Here is a 17,300-nt window from a genome sequence, read left to right on the forward strand (position 1 = left end):
CCACCCCGTCCCCCAACTAACTTTTAATGCCGACATAACTAAACCAGGCCGTAACAACGCCCATCAGGAATAAGGCCGAGCGCCAGGAGGGTCAATGTAAACCCAGGAGACAGGCAACCCCCCATACCCAGCTGCTGCTAGCCGAGCCACAAGTCTGCAGAGGAGCGGCCCCGCCCCTTCCGCACGGGCCGCAGGCCCCGCCCCTCCCTCCACAGCCGACCAGCAGCCGCCGAGGGCCGAGCCGCTTCCGCCAGCGATTGAGGAAAACCGGAAGTGGGCAGCAACCCTCCCCTCCCGCGGCCGATCCGGCCAGCATGGCGGACCTCCACCGCCAGCTGCAGGAGTACCTGGCGCAGGGTAAAGCCGGCGGGCTGGCGGCCGCGGAGCCGCTGCTCGCTGCGGAAAAGACGGAAGAGCCCGCGGCGGGGGCGTGGCTGGGCCGCGTGGGCCTGCGCTGGACGTGGGCGCGGAGGCCTGCGGAGTCAACGGTGGGGACAGGCCCAGTGTGCTTGCCTAGTGTGACGCGCGCGCAGCGGCTGGCGGCAAGCGGCGTGTGCCTGCTGCTGGCCGCGCTCTGCTTCGGCCTGGCCGCGCTCTACGCGCCCGTACTGCTGCTGCGCGCCCGGAAGTTCGCGCTGCTCTGGTCGCTGGGCTCCGCGCTGGCGCTAGCGGGCGGGACGCTCCTGCGGGGCAGCGCGGCGTGCGGGCGCCTGCTGCGCGGCGAGGAGACGCCGTCGCGGCCCGCGCTGCTCTACGTGGTCGCGCTGGGCGCCACGCTGTACGCGGCCCTCGGGCTGCGCAGTACGTTGCTCACGGCGCTGGGCGCCTGCGTGCAGGTGGCCGCGCTGCTGACCGTGCTGTTCGGGCTTCTGCCCTGGGGCGCAGGCACGGCGCTGCGCGTAGCGCTCGGACGCCTGGGCCCGGGCACCGGCCTCGCTAAGGCGCTGCCAGTGTGAGAAACCCAGGGCACGCGCCGTCAGACCAGGACGCGCTGTCCAGACATGACGCGGAGCCCGGACCCCGGAATGCGCCGTCGAGAGACCCCCGGGAGCGAGCCCTGGGCGCATCGCGGACCGAGCCGAGGACTGCACCCGCCGGTTTCCCGATCGCGCTGGGTAAAGGCTGCTCCGTTATTGTGCCAGCGAACCCGTCAACGTCTTTGAGCGGCCGTTCTAAAACTGAGACTCGAGCCGGTTCGGAAGGTCTTCGGTTTCAGCGTTTTTCCGCCTTACTCGGTAGCATGTGCTGTGAAACGAGATGTTGACTTGGTGATATGCTGTGAAAAACTTAATGGTAAATTGCTTTTGCGTTAACCGTGGTTTTAGATTGAGCGCTGTAAAAAAAAGAATGGCTCCTCAGTTTTAATTAGCTGCTCTTGTGACTTTCCTCAGACTTGTTTTACCTTTTGTCGTTTAAAAAAATCCAGTGGTAGATTGAAGTAACGTAGCTACAATACGCTTTTGTTTTCTTTGGCTTTTAGAAATTTTTTCTTCATTCAATAAGTGGATTCTTAAGGGTATCAAATTAAACACTAAATTTAGCCACCGGGTTTTATATAAGTACTTTAGTTAAGACGGCTTACCTCGGTTTTTCCTTTTTTTAGTGAAATTGTAAATATGGTGCCTTACAAAATTAAAGGAAGATTGGTTCTGTATTAGACCATGAAAGCAGTGGACCAAAAAGGGAAATGTCTGCCCCAAGAAGCAGGACATTTCAGTGCTGTGAGAAGTTCCTGGGCAGAACTGGTTGGGCTGGGGACTCCTGCTGGACGAGAGAATTCTACATCCAAAGTTCTATATTTGATGGAAACCATGGATTTCTACAAGGCCATTACCTGCTTTTTAAACTATAATTTACATTTTGTAGGCTGATTCTAATGCAGTGTAAGATTTTCTTAATCTGTCAAGTTTCCTTTTAGGTTCAGCATTTACTCTTGGTCTCTGACCTAATTGTATATGCTAATGTATTGCCAGAAAGTTTGGACTGGATATTCTGATGAGTCCAAAAAACTACGTATTTTGTCAGTAGCTACATTAACTAGAAAATAGATGTATTTAGACTTTTCAGATTCTATGTCAGTGGTTCTTAGTTCACATCGGAATTACCTGAAGAGCAAAACCTCAGATCGATTCAGTCAGAATCTCTGGAGCAGTGGAGGGCGGACCCAGACGTCAGTATTATTTAGAGCTTTCCGGATGATTCCATGTTCAGCTAGGTTGAGAACCACTTTTTTGTGCACCTAATTGCACAATTTGAAAATAATTATTTTCTGGGGCTGGATTCCACTGTTGCCTAAACAGGTGTGTCAGGCAGCAATAGAGCATTGCCTCTTTGTTCAACCTCACTTAATTTATATTCCTAGATCCTGATCAGTGTCCTAAGCCCTGCCCCAACTTCATGAGGCCCCCCACCCCAGTATTCTCTAAGAATTACTGCCTTGTTCCCTTATCAGTAAACAGGGTTACCTACCTCAAGAGGAACAACCAAGAGGGTGTTTGTAGTAAAAGCAAATGTACTGTTTTTAGGGAGTGACTTATTTTTGTAACTGGAAAAACTTGGGCCATTGACTACTGCTTCTGTTCTCAATTTCTCTAGAATTTGCACAACTGAGTATTTTACAGTGTTTAGTACATTTTTATGTTGATGCTGTTATATTTTTTAAATCGTTTTCCCAACATTTTCTCAAAAATTCAAACACTAAAAATCTAGCCATTTGTAAAATTCAAAGCACAATACCTTGTATGTATTTTGGTAGTGATGTTTTAAAATATTCTAAGTATTTAATAAATTTACAGTGTAGAGAGTTCAGGTTTTTTCTAAAGGCATTCTTTCTCAAAATATGATCTGGTTATCTGCTTGCTGAGATACTGTGTTTTTAAAGTTGAGGCCTAAAATGTTAAGATGATAAATTTCTTACCACATCTATCTTAGAAAAAGTCTAATCTCGATATGGGTTCGGTCCCTGGATCCCATTTTACCTTAACCAGAATTTCATTACAACTTCTTTTTAAGCTGTGCCAGTGGAGGGCAAATAAAGAAAGAATATTCTGCAAACTTGAAGCAATCTTGAGCCTCCTAATCATGCGTTTATACTGACATGCTGATAAATTAATTTCAAAACAAAGTGAAAATGATTCACTTGTAGTCTGTAGGTTTTACTACCCTAAAAAGCTGCGTGTGTGGTTGACATTTTCTCACTCTGCAGAAACAGCTTTGCTTTTACAATGTTTTACATTGAGAACTAATTAAGAGGTTTTTATATGCTATCCAACTATGCCAGCATCCCTTGTCTTAAGCAACTGCGGGACTTCGAACACCACTACATTTGCCAGGTGAACCTGTCTCCAGTGCCAAAGATGTTAGGGTGGCCACAGAAGTATCCTTTGAATAATAAAAGTTTTCTTACAAAAACAAAATAAGGGTCAGTAGAGAAAATACAGGGTTATCAAACTGAACTTTTGGCTTCTAAACTGGGCCAAATGTTACATTTATTTAAAACTAAAGGAATTTGTTGGAACTTCCTGGCTTTAGAACTATTCATGGCCTTAAACACTGGTATAGAAGGTTTTGCAGAATTGTTTTAGGAGATATTTGGTCCATTCCTTCTCAACTTAAATTGTGACATGATTTAATCAGAAGGGTGATGCGTATAGTTAATTTCTGGTTTATGTCCGGTTCCTCTCATCAGAAACAAGGGAATTCAAGTCTAAGGCATGATTACCAGGAGATGCACCCAAGGGAGAACCCCTACTTGGACAGCCAGAAGATGTTTTTCTTCAGAGTATAATTTTCCGTATAAACTACGGCTTTGAATCTACTTTCAAACTGTGTTATAGTTTCAAAGTGTCTCACTCTATTACAAAAATAAGTGTGACAGAATGGGTAGATGAGAATTTAAGACAGAAAGTTCATGGATGAAATTACTTCAGTGGCCCAGAGGTACCCATCAAGTGTGCTCACAAATAGGAGCAATAATTGTACCCCCTCAGCTGACTGGATGCAATGGAAACAGGGTTTCCTTAAGGCAGACATTTCACAACTAGTTTTCTGTTAATTCTTGCGTAAATCACATTCTGTATTCATACAAAAACAACTTACTGTTTTTTCTCTGACAAACTGTACATATAGAAACAAATTTCCAATCGGACATGAACTTAAATTTGTGGAGGTGCTCCATGTCTTGTGACAATTAAAAAAAAAAAAAAAAGATTCCAGCTTTTATCTTCACAAAACAATGGGAGTTAGGGCAGTGAGGGTGGACAGGACAGAATAAGGCCAGCTACTCTGGGTAGCCAGCAGCAGTCTCTTCATCTTGAAGACCTCATTAGGGGCTCCTAGGATTCAGCTGCCCCAGAAAAAGTTCAGGGCTACATGGTGCAGGTTTCCTTTTGTTTGTCTTGGTAAGTCCAAAAGAAGTTCTTAAATACTGTCCAGAGAGGCCTCAGGGGAATCAGCTTCTACCGACCCCTTCCACCACCCCTTGAAGCTCCTCGCCTTGGCGGGCCAGAGTTCATGTTACTCCCTCTCCCCCAGTTACTGCCACTCCGGCCCCCTCTGGAAGGAGTACCGCTGCCTGGAGGGCCTCCAAAAGGTTCGTCTCTGTGGTAGCCATCATGGTGATCTCCATCCAAGGAGCTGGAGCGCCCAGATTTTGGCACTCTCTGGGAAGGTCCTGGGCCCCCTCGGCCTGAAATTAATCAAAATAATTCCATGTTACTTTTTTTTCTATCAGAGACTATTAATCAGTAACTCCCGCAACAAACTCAATGACGACAGTGGAACCCTCTGGGTCTTAAAAACAGTTCTGAGGACAGCAGCATTAGAAGCTGTGCCTCTACCCTCTAGTCAACCACTATCTCATTCCCACTCAGGTTGTGGTCCTGCCCCTCAGCAACAACCAGACATGTTCCCCAGGGTGTGTGATGGAAATGATGGGAAACCCAGAAGTGAACTTGGAGCACCTCTGGGAGTCACAGACCACACTGGGCCATGTCTCTACTCTAGCAAGTGCATCTTCCCCTCCTATGCCATTGGTGGGAGGGGAGGGGGAGTGGGGGCATGGGGGGTTGTTATTCTATTGCGGGGGCGGGGGAAGACTTGAAAAGCACAGACTTTGGAAGCAACTAAGAAATACAAACTGTGGATGTTAATTACAATAGGTTTTACTATCATTATCCCACAACTATGTGGCACTTTTGTTTTCCTTTAAAATAGTGAAATAAAGTATTTCTTTTAAAACAAAAACATTAAAAACAACCAACCAACCACCTAGCTTTTAGAATTTTTTCTCCCAGGGACAGTTTTTTTTTGTTCCAGACTTGGACACACTAACCTTTTAAGTACATTAGAATTCTGACTTAAATTTTTCTTCTCATGGGGGCGCCTGGGTGGCTCAGTTGGTTAAGCGACTGCCTTAGGCTCAGGTCATGATCCTGGAGTCCCTGGATCGAGTCCCACATCGGGCTCCCTGCTTGGCGGGGAGTCTGCTTCTCCCTCTGACCCTCCCCCCTCTCATGTGCTCTCTCTCATTCTCTCTCTCTCAAATAAATAAAATCTTTAAAAAAAAAAAAATTTTTTTTCTTCTCACGGGCTAACAGGATTTGACCATATCTCCCATAATGCAGTATCAGAAAACTGTTGCCGACTTTATTTTGTCTTAACTTTTTGAGTGGAATTTGAATCTAGGTAAAACAAGGCAGTTAGGAAAGCTAGCCAAAGGAAAAATATTGGCTGCTTTTCCTATAAAGCACAGGCTAGGCCCCCCTGAAGAAGGTACCTGGGCAGAGAAGATGTCAGCTAGGAAGCCATTTCCACACCAGCCATGTGGCCGTGGCTAGGTACCTACACAGGTGTCCTGAGTGCCCATACTGACAAGTGACAAAATGTGTGCTTAGGTAGGGAGATCTACTGGTGACATGAGGTAGTTTCTGAGGGTTTTGCTTTGAGAAGAATCAAACCACCATTAAAAACAAAAAGCATGGGGCGCCTGGGTGGTCAGTCAAGCGTATGCCTTCGGCTCAGGTCATGATCCCAGGGTTCTGGGATCGAGCCCCGCATCGGGCTCCCTGCTCTGCGGGAAGCCTGCTTCTCCCTCTCCCACTCCCCCTGCTTGTGTTCCCTCTCTTGCTGTGTCTCTCTCTGTCAAATAAATAAAATCTAAAAAAAAAACACAAAAAGCAAAACTTTGTAATGAGACTATAAACATGAGGCAGGTTAATTAGGCCTGCTTCCTAGCAGCCTCCAAACTACCACAGAGGCCATGGCCCAGCCTAACCTGCATGGTGGCTCCTGCTCCTGGCTTAAAGTTAGTGCTACCTCTAAAATAACGATCCAAAGTTTCAAGTCGTAGAAATAATCTACTGCCCCCCTCTGAAAACAACCCCTTCCAGACCATATTCCTCAAAGTGCTTGTGACTCTAGGCATTAGCAGTTCCTTCCGTACCCAGGCTAAAACAAAACATGGAACCCGGGAAGACAATTCTTCCTGTCACTAAGGACACCCTTGAGGGCAAAGAGCAGCCAGTGGTGGAGAACATGTTTGCCAATGAGAGTAGGAGTCTCTCTCCTGCTCTGGGGCACCTTGACAAAGCTGGAGGGGAACACTTGAACGAACCGGGGAAGGGAATTCTTGGAAGCACCTGGAGGAGATTTATGCAGAGGCTGAGCTTGCAATCACCCGAGTAAGGGGTCTGACTGGCTATGGTGTGAGTCCAAACAAGCTGCATTTGTACCATACTTGGGAACACGTGCCTTTGCACAGCCTAAGCCCTAGAGGGTAGAATGGAGAAAGGACCCTGGGTTTCCTGTCAGGAACAGATGGAACAGGAAAAGAGGGAGGGGCTGTCCTGGTAATGAGGCCTCCCGTGGTCCCCGCAGCTTTCCTGGCAGCTTTCTCCTGGAACAGTATCAGTGGCCTCCGCTTACCTTTGCCTCCTCGATCCTCAGAAGGACCCCCTGGGGCTTCCATTTCTCTGTGCTCCGAGGTCCCTGGCCCATCATGCCAGGGACGCTTTCGGGGTGGCAGGGATGCCATGTCCATGCCCTGGAGAGAAGAGGAACGTTCTCTGCTAGCTGGGGAATGACCATCGTGAGGGGGATGATCAGGGCGAGGAGCATCACGGAAATGTTCATGACCTGGCCCTGAAATAGGAAACACAGGTTTTGCAAGGCTAAGAATCTGCAATCTCATATTCAAGTACAGTGTGACTATTTCTTTTTGTTGTTGTTAAAGATTTTATTTATTTGACAGAGAGACAGCGAGAGGGGGAACACAAGCAGGGGAAGTGGAAGAGGGAGAAGCAGGCTTCCCGCGGAGCAGGGAGCCCAATGCGGGGCTCGATCCCAGGACCCTGGGATCATGACCTGAGCCGAAGGCACACACTTAACGACTGAGCCACCCAGGTGCCCCCAAGTACAGTGTGACTAAAAGCAGATGGAAATTATAGTTAATAAGTAGCAACTTGGGGCGGCTGGGTGGCTCAGTCACTTGAGTGTCTGACTCTTGGTTTTGGCTCAGGTCATGACCTCAGCATTGTGAGATTGAGCCCAGCATAGGGCTCTGCACTCAGCTTGGAGTCTGCTTGCGATTTTCCCTCTCCCTCTGCCCCTCCTGCTCATACTTTCTCTCTCTCTCTAAAATAAATAAAAGCTTAAAAAATAATAATATTATTAAGTAAAAAGAATAAGTAGCAACTTGAGAACCAATATTCATTCATGCAAGAAACATGTGACTACCCACTGTAGGCCAGGTTAAGTCACATCATGAGTACATGAAAAAGGTCAAGATTAGAAATCAACATACCTCTTAAAATAAGAGACAGGTAAGGTCCAGAAAAGTAGTTCTCAGACTTTTTAGTCTCAGGATGTCTTTACACTCTTAAAAATTATTGAGATTTAATTTAATTTGAGGCTTGTATCTAATAATATTTGCCATATTAGCAATTAAAACTGAGAAAACTTTAATTCATTTAACTATATTTTCCAAAAACAAAACAATTTAGTGAAAAGAGCAGTACTGTTTTCTATTCTAGGCAAATCCCTCTGACGTCTGTTTCAGTAGAAGAAAGTTGGACTCTCCCAGCTGTTTCTGCATTCATTCTACTGTGATAAACTGCTGCTGACTGAAGGATTTGCAGACAGTTCAGCATCCCACAGAGATGTGAGTTAGAAAACAGAGGACCTGGTGGACACCCACCCCCAGGGGTCCTTGGACCACACTCTGAGCCGCTGGGCTTAAGTCACCAGAAGCCACAGCAGTTGTCCTTCCTTACCTGGCTCTCTATTTCCATCCCAGGAGTCTGGTTTCCGTCCTCCTTCAAAGCGAGGGAATTCATCAGGAGTGGGGAGTAAACCCTTCCTTCCTCCTACACAACAGAACAACATAACACCACACTCACAGACTGTTTCAGGTGTGTCCCAAATAACCTAACTCTCCACCCCGTCCCTTGCCAGACTCAGTGTGTCCTCAGCACACGCTCACCTCGTGGGGTACCCCGACCTCGACCTCTGAGATCTCTTCCTCGGGCTGCTTCATCAGAAGGATCAAAATTCTCCTCTGGACCAAAGTCTTCAGGACCAGGAAAACTGTCCCTTCCTCTTGGGGGGGCACGGCCCTCATGTCTTGGGGGTGCTCCTCTTCTAAAGCTGTCAGGGAAAAAACAGCAAAATATCCACCTAATGGAATACGGCTCTGAGTTCATGTTTCAAAGAAGCATAATGGTATATGAAAACACGACATTAATGTTAAATGGGAGAAAAACAAAATAAAATTATGTATTTTTTTACAGGCAATATTATTACAGGCAAAAACAGGCAAGAAGGTAAATGTAGGGTCATGCTCATTTCCTCCTAAAGCTTTTAGGAATAACAATAGCAGTGAATAAGTTTTAAGTGCTGATAATCATGCCAAGTGCTCTACACATATTATTTCATTTTATCCTCACCACCACATCATTCTCCATTCTACCCATGAGTACGCTGAGGCACAGAGAGGTAATGTCATTTATTTAAGGACACACAGTAAGTGTTGGGATTTGAACTCAGCCAGTCTTGACTCCAGCCCAGGCTCTTTGCCACTGCCTCCCAAATATTTTTCACTATCATTTACATTTTTATAATGAACATTTATTACTTATATAATCAGAAAAAGTGGGGTACAGATTCATGCCTGCCAACTGTACCAGAATCCTTTGAGAACACCTGCTCTCCCATCTGCTCCAGCCCACAGCCTCTACACAGGGCTGGCCATGAACTTCACCCACGCCTCCACAGCTGATGGTTATACAGGCGGGCACTTGGTTTATGGGCAGTCCCCCCACTGGCTAGCTGGCAGCCTGGGGCCCTGGCTGATGGACAGGTTCACTGTCCCTCAGGATCTAGACTAGAGGCCGAGTTGGCCAGAAGTACTGCCAAAGCCCAGCCATTATGAGGAGGGAGCACCTGAGCTGGAGGAGACCTGTGGGGAAGCAAAAAGGGGGCCTCCCAAGTAGGAAAGGTGCATGAGCACAAGGAGAAAGGCCTCAGGGCTGGAGAAAGGATCAGAAGGAGCAAGGGCATGGGGCCAATCTGCACGAGTGGCCAGGCCTTCGCTTTTTCTTGAGTCTCCATTCAGGTATCTTTGACTCCAACGTTTCACTTTGCAAAATTTCAAACTTATAGCAAAGTTGAAAGAACAGAATAACAAACATCTGTGTGTCCTTCACCTGGTTTTTTTTGTTTGTTTAATCAGTTCTTAAGATACTGCCACATGTGCTTTACCTTCTCTCTCCATCTATTTAACAAATCCACTTTTCTAAACCATTTCAAAATCAGCTGCTAACAACATGAACCTCATCCATAATACCTCAGTATGTTTCTTCTAAGAACAAGGATTTTCTCCTACATTCCTACATAATACTACTATTATCACTTGAATAACATATGATATTATATAATATAATCCAATTCAAATTTCTCCAATTGTCCTCAAAATGTCCTTTACAGTTGTTTTTAAATACAGATTTCAATCCTGATCATATACTGTTATTAATGGCCATGTCTCTTTGTCTAGTTTATCTAGAACCCTTCTATAGTTTATCTTTCATGTTAGACGTTTTTGAAGGATCCATGCAGGTATTTTATAGAATGTACCCCAATTTGAATTTATCTGATTATTTCCTCATGATTAGACTCAGGTTAAACCTTTTTGGCAAAACTGCTTATACCTTCTCACAGATGCCAGTTTGTCTCCCTGTTCATGATGTAAAAGTGATGTGGGGACCAAATTTCACTGTTGCAAAAGTACACTTTTGTTTCCTTTGCAATTAAGTAGTCTGTGGGTGATGTTCCCACACAGTGAGAATATCCCATTTCTCCATAATCTTTTACCAGTGGTTTTAGCACCCACTGATGATCCTGGGCTGAATCAATTAGGACACTGCTTATAAAGGAAGTGACTTTCTAAGTCTATCCCTCCTCCTACACCGATTACTTGGTATTTTACTGTAAAAAGCATTTTCCCTTTCCCAATGCACCACTCCAGCTAACTTCTTAAAACTTTCTTGGTCCTGAGGTACCTTGATGACTCCTGCTCCTGCACGCAAAGAACACGTGCCCAGGACACTGGCTGAAAGAACCCCCTAAGATAAAGGTGGAACTGGCTGAAAGGAGAGGAGTGGAGCAGGAAGAGTACAGCAGAGGGCGCTGTGTCCCTGGGACAGAGTCAGGGAGAACCACCCCCACCAAACACCAACAGGACTCGTTTCTCAAGGCATCCATTACATGACCATCCTAGTCACGAAAGTAAAGAGAATCTAATGTGCCCTCATTAGAAATTGGCTCCTGTTAAGGACTAAATGTCTGTGTCCCCCACTAAACTCGTATGTTGAAGCCCTAATACCCAATGGGATGGTATCTGGAGATGGGCCTTTGAGGGGTAATTAAGGTTAGAGGAGGTCATGGCGCGCCTAGGTGGCTCAGCCAGTTAAGCGTCTGCCTTTAGCTCAGGTCATGATCTCAGGGTCCTAGGATCAAGCCCCGCCATCAGGCTCCCTGCTCAGTGGGGAGTCTGCTTCTCCTTCTCCCTCTGGCCCTCTGCCCCCCCCACCCCACCCCATGTGTGTGCATGTGCATGCTCCTCTCTCTCAGATAAGTAAAGAAAATCTTAGGGGAAAAAACTTAGAGGAGATCATGAGGGTGGGGGCCTTGTGATGGGATTAGTACCCTGATAGGAAGAGACTCTCTCTCTGCTCCAGTCCAGGACACAGGGTGAAGGTGGCTGGCTGCCTACAAGCCAGAAAGAGAAGTCTCACCAAAAACCCACCTGCTGGACCATGATCCACAACTTCGAGTCTCCAGAACTTCGAGAAAATAGATTCATGTTGTTTGAGCTTCCCAGCCCATGGTATCTTGTTATGGCAGCCCAAGCTGACTAGTACATCTCCTGATGAACTGACCCCCCTCCCCATTTAACACTCATTTATTCACCAGTTATTGAGCACCTACACCGTGTCACCACTACTGCTCTGGGTCCTGGGGACACAGAGGTAAAGTAACAAAGCCCCTGCCCTGGGGAAGCCATCATGTTCCTGGCAGATATATGTAATAAAGAAATAAACACATCACTTAATGTCAAGCAATGCTAAGTGCTATGAAGAAACAGGAAGCAGGGTAGAGGAACTGGGCTAACAGGAGGAGGGATCTAACCGGACTGAGCCACAAATGTCTGGGAGACTGTTCCAGGCAGAGGAAACAGCAAGCACTACAGGGCAGGAGCATGCTGGGCATATCTGAAGAGCAATGGAAAGCTGTCAACAGCACAAGAGTCTGGGCTATGGCTCTGTCACTGACAGATGCAATACAATAAAACTGAGGCACAGTAAAATCTGAAACTGCACAAGATGCAAAGGTTCAAGAAATCGATGAAAGTTACATTGATGCCAAAGCCACTGGAAATGAGGCTCTTGCAGAATAATATAAAGCCATTTCAAAGAGTGAATCCTTGGATACCACTAAGAGAGGCCCTTGAGACAACTAGGAACCCTTAAATCTTTTTCAAAAACCCCCTTCTGAAAGCTGCTTTCCTGAACCTCTTGATTTCACCGCCCTTGGCCATGTTATCAGCCCTTCTTTTCTTTTCTTTTTTTTTTTTTTAAAGATTTTATTTATTTATTTGAGAGAGAGAGAATGAGAGACAGCGAGCACGAGAGGGAAGAGGGTCAGAGGGAGAAGCAGACCCCCAGCTAAGCAGGGAGCCCAATGCGGGACTCGATCCCGGGACTCCAGGATCATGACCTGAGCCGAAGGCAGTTGCTTAAGCACTGAGCCACCCAGGCGCCCCACAGCCCTTCTTTTCTAACACATCCTGTGAGGATGGGGGAATGTCAACCCTGAACTCAGTCCCCCACTAACGACAGTCAAGAGAAATGGGATAGGCAGAGCTGCGACCGTGACAGCAGGAGTGCCCCACGGCATGGGCACTGCAGTCGGCCAGCCCGGCCTGAAGCCGCTCCCACACCTCCACCTGGCAGAGAGTCAAATGCTCTGATCCTCAGCACGGCCCCTCATCTGCAAACTGCTGACAAGAACACCGGTCTCACAATTCACCGGCACAAAGAAATACTCAAGCATCACCACCACGGACGATTCTCAATCTCCTCTGAGATTCACTAATGCTTGTTTTTTCCCTCCTTATTTCTTCTATGCCTTTTTTACCCCCAGCAAGCTGAGAGTGCAAGCCTGACCTTGATCTAATTGAACAGCAAGATTAATTTTCAGTTTGACTTGACTGTGTTAAGATCTTTAGGCAATTACAGAAAAACTATCTCACAAAAACTTATTCTCAATCTCAATCTAGATATGTACATCATTCTAACTAAGAGAATCTGGCGACTTCTAATCAAGTTCCAGAAACTTCATACTATACTGATCCTCACATCTCTTTTAAAAGGACCAAAGAGGGGCGCCTGGGTGGCTCAGATGGTTAAGCGTCTGCCTTCGGCTCAGGTCATGATCCCAGCATCCTGGGATCGAGCCCCGCATCGGGCTCCCTGCTCAGTGGGGAGCCTGCTTCTCCCTCTCCCTCTCTCTCCCTGCTCATGCTCTCTCTCTCTATCTCTGTGTCTCAAATGAATAAATAAAATCTTAAAAAAAAAAAAGTTTAAAAGGACCAAAGAATAAGCAAAAATAAAAAGATCTCTAAATTGTAAAGATAAAAAAGAAGCATAAAAGGTTAAAAAAGCATAATTACTTGCTTAAAGTCTAAATGTAAACCTAGAGAGGGTAGAACTAGTAATCAATATAGTGCCCTCTGCCCAAGCAAAAGATGAAAGAGACTTTTGCAGAACAGGTCAAGAGCTCCAGGGAAGAACTAGACCCACAAAGCATCTGTCCCACCTTTCTTCTCTGCGCCCTCGAAAACGTGGGTCCTCAGGATCCCGGGGGAATCGTTCATCTCCAGGTCTGCGGCCTTCCCAAGCCCCTGGAGGGCCCCGGGCTGCTCCCCGGCCATCCCCCTCGCTGAATTCCCTGTGATCAGGCGGAAACGGAGGCCCGGGGCCCCCACGCCTCCACTTCTCTTCTTGTGGTAAAGGTCCTCCTCGCCCCTCAAATTCACGTAATCGGTGGCCAAAGCGCTTGTCCGGGTGGAAGTCATCTGGTCTGCTGAAGTCATCAGGGAAGTCGGGGTGAGGGCCGCGCCTATCAGGGGGACCCCTGCAGTCCTGGCCGCCCCGGAAAGGCCCCCTCTCGGGACCGTGCTCAGGGCCGCTGCTCTGCTCATGCCGCCTCTCTGACATGGGGCCCATGTGATGGTTGGGAGGGCCGCGTGAGTCACCTAAAGGAAACAAAGCTGATTTTTACCTTGTCTTCCAGGAATCCTACCAGCACAGGTCTGATTTTCAGCATCTTAAAGTCTCAGAATGCATTCTTGTATTTAGAATGTTTTCCCTCCATAGTTCTCAGCATACTTAGGAGACAAATCCCTAAGGCACTATCTTAACAGAAGAACACAGGTTTTGGGGTGCAGATTTCAACTTTATCACTCACTAGCTAAGCACCTCCACCTCAGGTAAATTACTAATCTCAAATGAGATTAGCAACTACTTGCTGCTGTGAGGATTAACTCAGAAAGCATGCGACAGTCTCATGGGCATAAGAATGGGCGTGCCTTCCCTGCTCCCATTCTTCCAGGGACTTCCCTAGGCCTGCCTGCTCCACACCCAGGGAGGACAGAGAGAATTCATGCTGCAGGCCAGGAAGCCAGGCACAGGGAATCCACCTGGGCACCGGAGAGGGCCGCGGAGCCCTCAGCGGGTGCAGCAGCTACCCTGCCGTCATCCCTGCTGGTGCCCCTTTAGCCCCTAGTTCATTCAACCTGCTTCCTTAACTCACACTTCCCTTCTTTCCTTCTTTCTTTCTTTTTTTTTTAAGACAGGGAATACTTTATTCAAACCCATCAGAGAAATAGACAGCTTGGGTCCATAACAAAGCACGTTTTGATTCTTAACAAAATCCTCTGTAAGGTGCGTGGAACCACAAGCCTCGCTAATAACTGCCTGGTGACCCATCAGCCCTTGCTCATACTTCAGTTTCGGGGTCATATGGGCATATTTTCCGCCCCTTTGCATGAATGAATGATATAGATCCCTCATCTATAATAACTATCACCATTCTTTGCACACAATGTTGGGAAACCCACTAAAGGTTGTTTTAAAACATTTTAATGTGTGTAATATATTCAAAGTCCTGAATAAAAATAGAATTAAAGTTGTGATGGTTAACTTAGCTTACTTCTGAACCTTGAAGGGATTTGTTCTCCTGGCTACTGTGCAGCCATTGTTAATGTGCAGCTATTTTCTGTCAACATACAATCCAAATCAAGCATTTTTTAAAAGTAGGTAGCAAAGGGACCCTCTTGCTCTAAAACAACTACATTTTTAAGATGAAATTCCCCCACTGCCCCACTCATACCTTTCCCTCCTTCTCCCTGGCAATAAAGATGACCTGCCTTCCCTTGCGTCACAGCCAGCCAGGATTCCTCCCCTCCCCATGCCCTTCCTCTTCCCTTTTTGTTCCTTTCTTTTGGCCATTTCAATCCCGCCTCACCATTCGACATGTATAAAAAACTTGGAAATGTCAGTATAAAAAAACACCATTAGAAGGGTTCTCTCTTCTCTTAAGCTCTTCCTGTGCCTTCTGCCTTCTGGTCTTTCCTTCATTAAACCAGTCCTCTCCCAGCTGAGGAAAGCACCTTCTAAGTTGCATCTCTGTTCAGTCAGTTTGCAAATATCCCAGGTCCCTTTCCTTGTGGTAAAGAGGCCCCCTCACTTCTCAGTGGGTTCCTGCATCTAACGGCTTCTTCTCTGACTTTATGTTGCTTGAACTTGGTGTGATCTCAGACACAGCAGACTTTGACCTGAGGAAGCTGAACACATTCCATTTGGACTTACCTATGAATAATAATCCTCCCATTACCTCTATCTGTTTAAAAGTACCCTGGCTCCTCCAAGGAAAGAAACCCACCACTACAAATTAGAAGGGATGTGGCCACCGGTGATGGGGCGGCGGCGTTGGTTAATCCAGTAGGGGATGGCAGGGCCACTTTCTCGGCTCTCCCTTCTCCCTTTGGTCCCTGGGAGGAGAAAGAGAGGAGGAAGAGAGAGAGAGAGAGGTAAAGAGAAAAGGGGAAGAGCAAGGAGGAGAGGGAAATAGGTGGAGACAGACACAAGGTAGGGGAGAGGAAGAGAGGCAGGCTCTCAGTTTGTTGACAGCTGTACCCTGTGGGTAACAGACTCTTCTTTTCTTAGGGTCCCCAAATTCCAAAGATGGGTTCTTGCTTTCTCTTTTTCCCTGTTGGCCACCACTTCCATGCAATGAGACTATAATAACGATTTTCCTACTTCCTTTACTGCTCCCTTTCCTAGGATGTCCTGCTTCTCCCAAAGTCCTAGGGCTGCAAAATGCTAATGAGGACTTTTCTTAATTTGATAAAATGAGGGCAAGAAATGTAACATGCGCCACAGAGTGCTGTGGGCTCACCTAATTAAAAATTAAAAGGAGTGAAGTTCTTTGAAGTGCAACCTCCACAATACTCCTGGTTCTCTGGCCTGTGTCCTCCCTGTGAGACAGTGCACTGACTTGAACACCTCTGTCTCCGACCTTCCCTCCATCTACACCACTCAGTCCTGCCCTCACCCTCTCCAGCCAGCGGCCTACCACCCCCTCACTCCTGCTCTGGCCCTGCCCTGCCCTTGTGACAGCAGAACACCTCAGCACAAGGGGCTGCCTCAGCACTTTCAACTCCTGGCATTAACTCAACTTCCAAACAGCCTCACATCTAAATACTGGCAGGTCTTATCTCTGTGCTTTCCATAGTATCCCAAGAACCCGATACATCAGTACATGGCTTTCTTCTTATCAAATCGTGCAAAACAATATAACCAGCTAAAGAATTTAATACATGGCACAATTTGGGGGTGAAGGGGGGAATATTAAAAACACTATTAAAATCTCTAAATTCTTTATCTCATCAAACACTGTAAGTGGAAGCAGTTCGGCTTTCCAGGAAGCAAACGACATGCACTTGCATTCAGTGCGCACAGGAACCACTCCCATTCCCAAGACGTGGACAAGGCCAGCCCAGGCCCAGGTCCAGGCCCTGCTACTAGGGGTTGTCCCAGCACTTCCACTGTCAGCTTCTGGTAAGTGAAGAGCTTATTTCCTCAGGACAGCATTTTTAGCTAACTAAAGCGAGTCTATGAAAACATCAGGACAAAGCCTTTACCTGAAATGACTGCTCCTATTTTTCCTATAGGGTTCAAATGACCATTCTATCAATTACTTACCAATAAACTATTTTTTTTGTAAGATTTACCCAGAGGTGGTAGAATACAATCTCTTATTCAACCGAGCAGATATTTACCTTTGTTAGGGCCAGGTCCTTGTCCAGGGTTAAGAGGGGGGATGCGACCTTGTGCTCCCTGCTGCCCTAGGCCTGGTATCAGGGGTGGGGGGCCTGCGTTCTGTCCTTCCTGAAAAGATGTTTTTAAAGCGGGGGTGTGAAATCATAGGATTGTGCTTCATAAATAGCAATTTTATCACAATGTGACAAGATAAAAACACTAGGTTGCCCCAAAGCCTCCAGCAGTAAATATACAGCTAGTGACATTATAGCAAAATTGTCCTTAAATTGGGGGAAGGAGATACTTCTCTTACCATAATAAAAGGAAACACTTATATTTTAAACCTGCTGATAGGTTTTATTTAAAGCGAGATCTTTACCTGTGATGCCAAGAACCTCAATGGAAAGTCTGCAATCGTAACAT

At 46.6% G+C, this 17,300-nt stretch overlaps 2 protein-coding genes across 4 annotated transcripts in view; one reads left to right on the forward strand and one right to left on the reverse strand.

Moving 5' to 3' along the window:
• Positions 1-303: 303 nt before the first annotated feature.
• SFT2D3 (SFT2 domain containing 3) lies at positions 304-3,054 on the forward strand. Its single transcript, XM_035008282.1, has one exon. The coding sequence runs from the start codon at positions 315-317 to the stop codon at positions 954-956; it is 642 nt and encodes a 213-aa protein (XP_034864173.1). The 5' UTR covers positions 304-314; the 3' UTR covers positions 957-3,054.
• Positions 3,055-3,080: 26 nt separating this feature from the next.
• The window catches only part of WDR33 (WD repeat domain 33), a 115,776-nt gene continuing 101,556 nt past the window's right edge, over positions 3,081-17,300 (reverse strand). The window contains exons 17-22 of one of the 3 annotated variants that reach the window (XM_035008277.1): positions 16,898-17,006; positions 13,372-13,810; positions 8,480-8,643; positions 8,271-8,363; positions 6,925-7,140; positions 3,081-4,687 (exon numbers count right to left, since the gene is read on the reverse strand). In XM_035008277.1, coding sequence (XP_034864168.1) covers positions 4,458-4,687; positions 6,925-7,140; positions 8,271-8,363; positions 8,480-8,643; positions 13,372-13,810; positions 16,898-17,006 — 1,251 coding nt within the window. In that variant the 3' untranslated portion in view covers positions 3,081-4,457. Of the gene's footprint in view, positions 4,688-6,924; positions 7,141-8,270; positions 8,364-8,479; positions 8,644-13,371; positions 13,811-15,498; positions 15,608-16,897; positions 17,007-17,300 lie in introns of those variants that run through there. The other 2 variants (XM_035008278.1, XM_035008279.1) reach the window with 2 other exon arrangements.

Source organism: Mirounga leonina, unplaced genomic scaffold (genome assembly GCF_011800145.1).
Source record: "Mirounga leonina isolate KUSES-001 unplaced genomic scaffold, KU_Mleo_1.0 Mir_151, whole genome shotgun sequence".
NCBI classification, from domain to species: Eukaryota; Metazoa; Chordata; class Mammalia; order Carnivora; family Phocidae; genus Mirounga; species Mirounga leonina.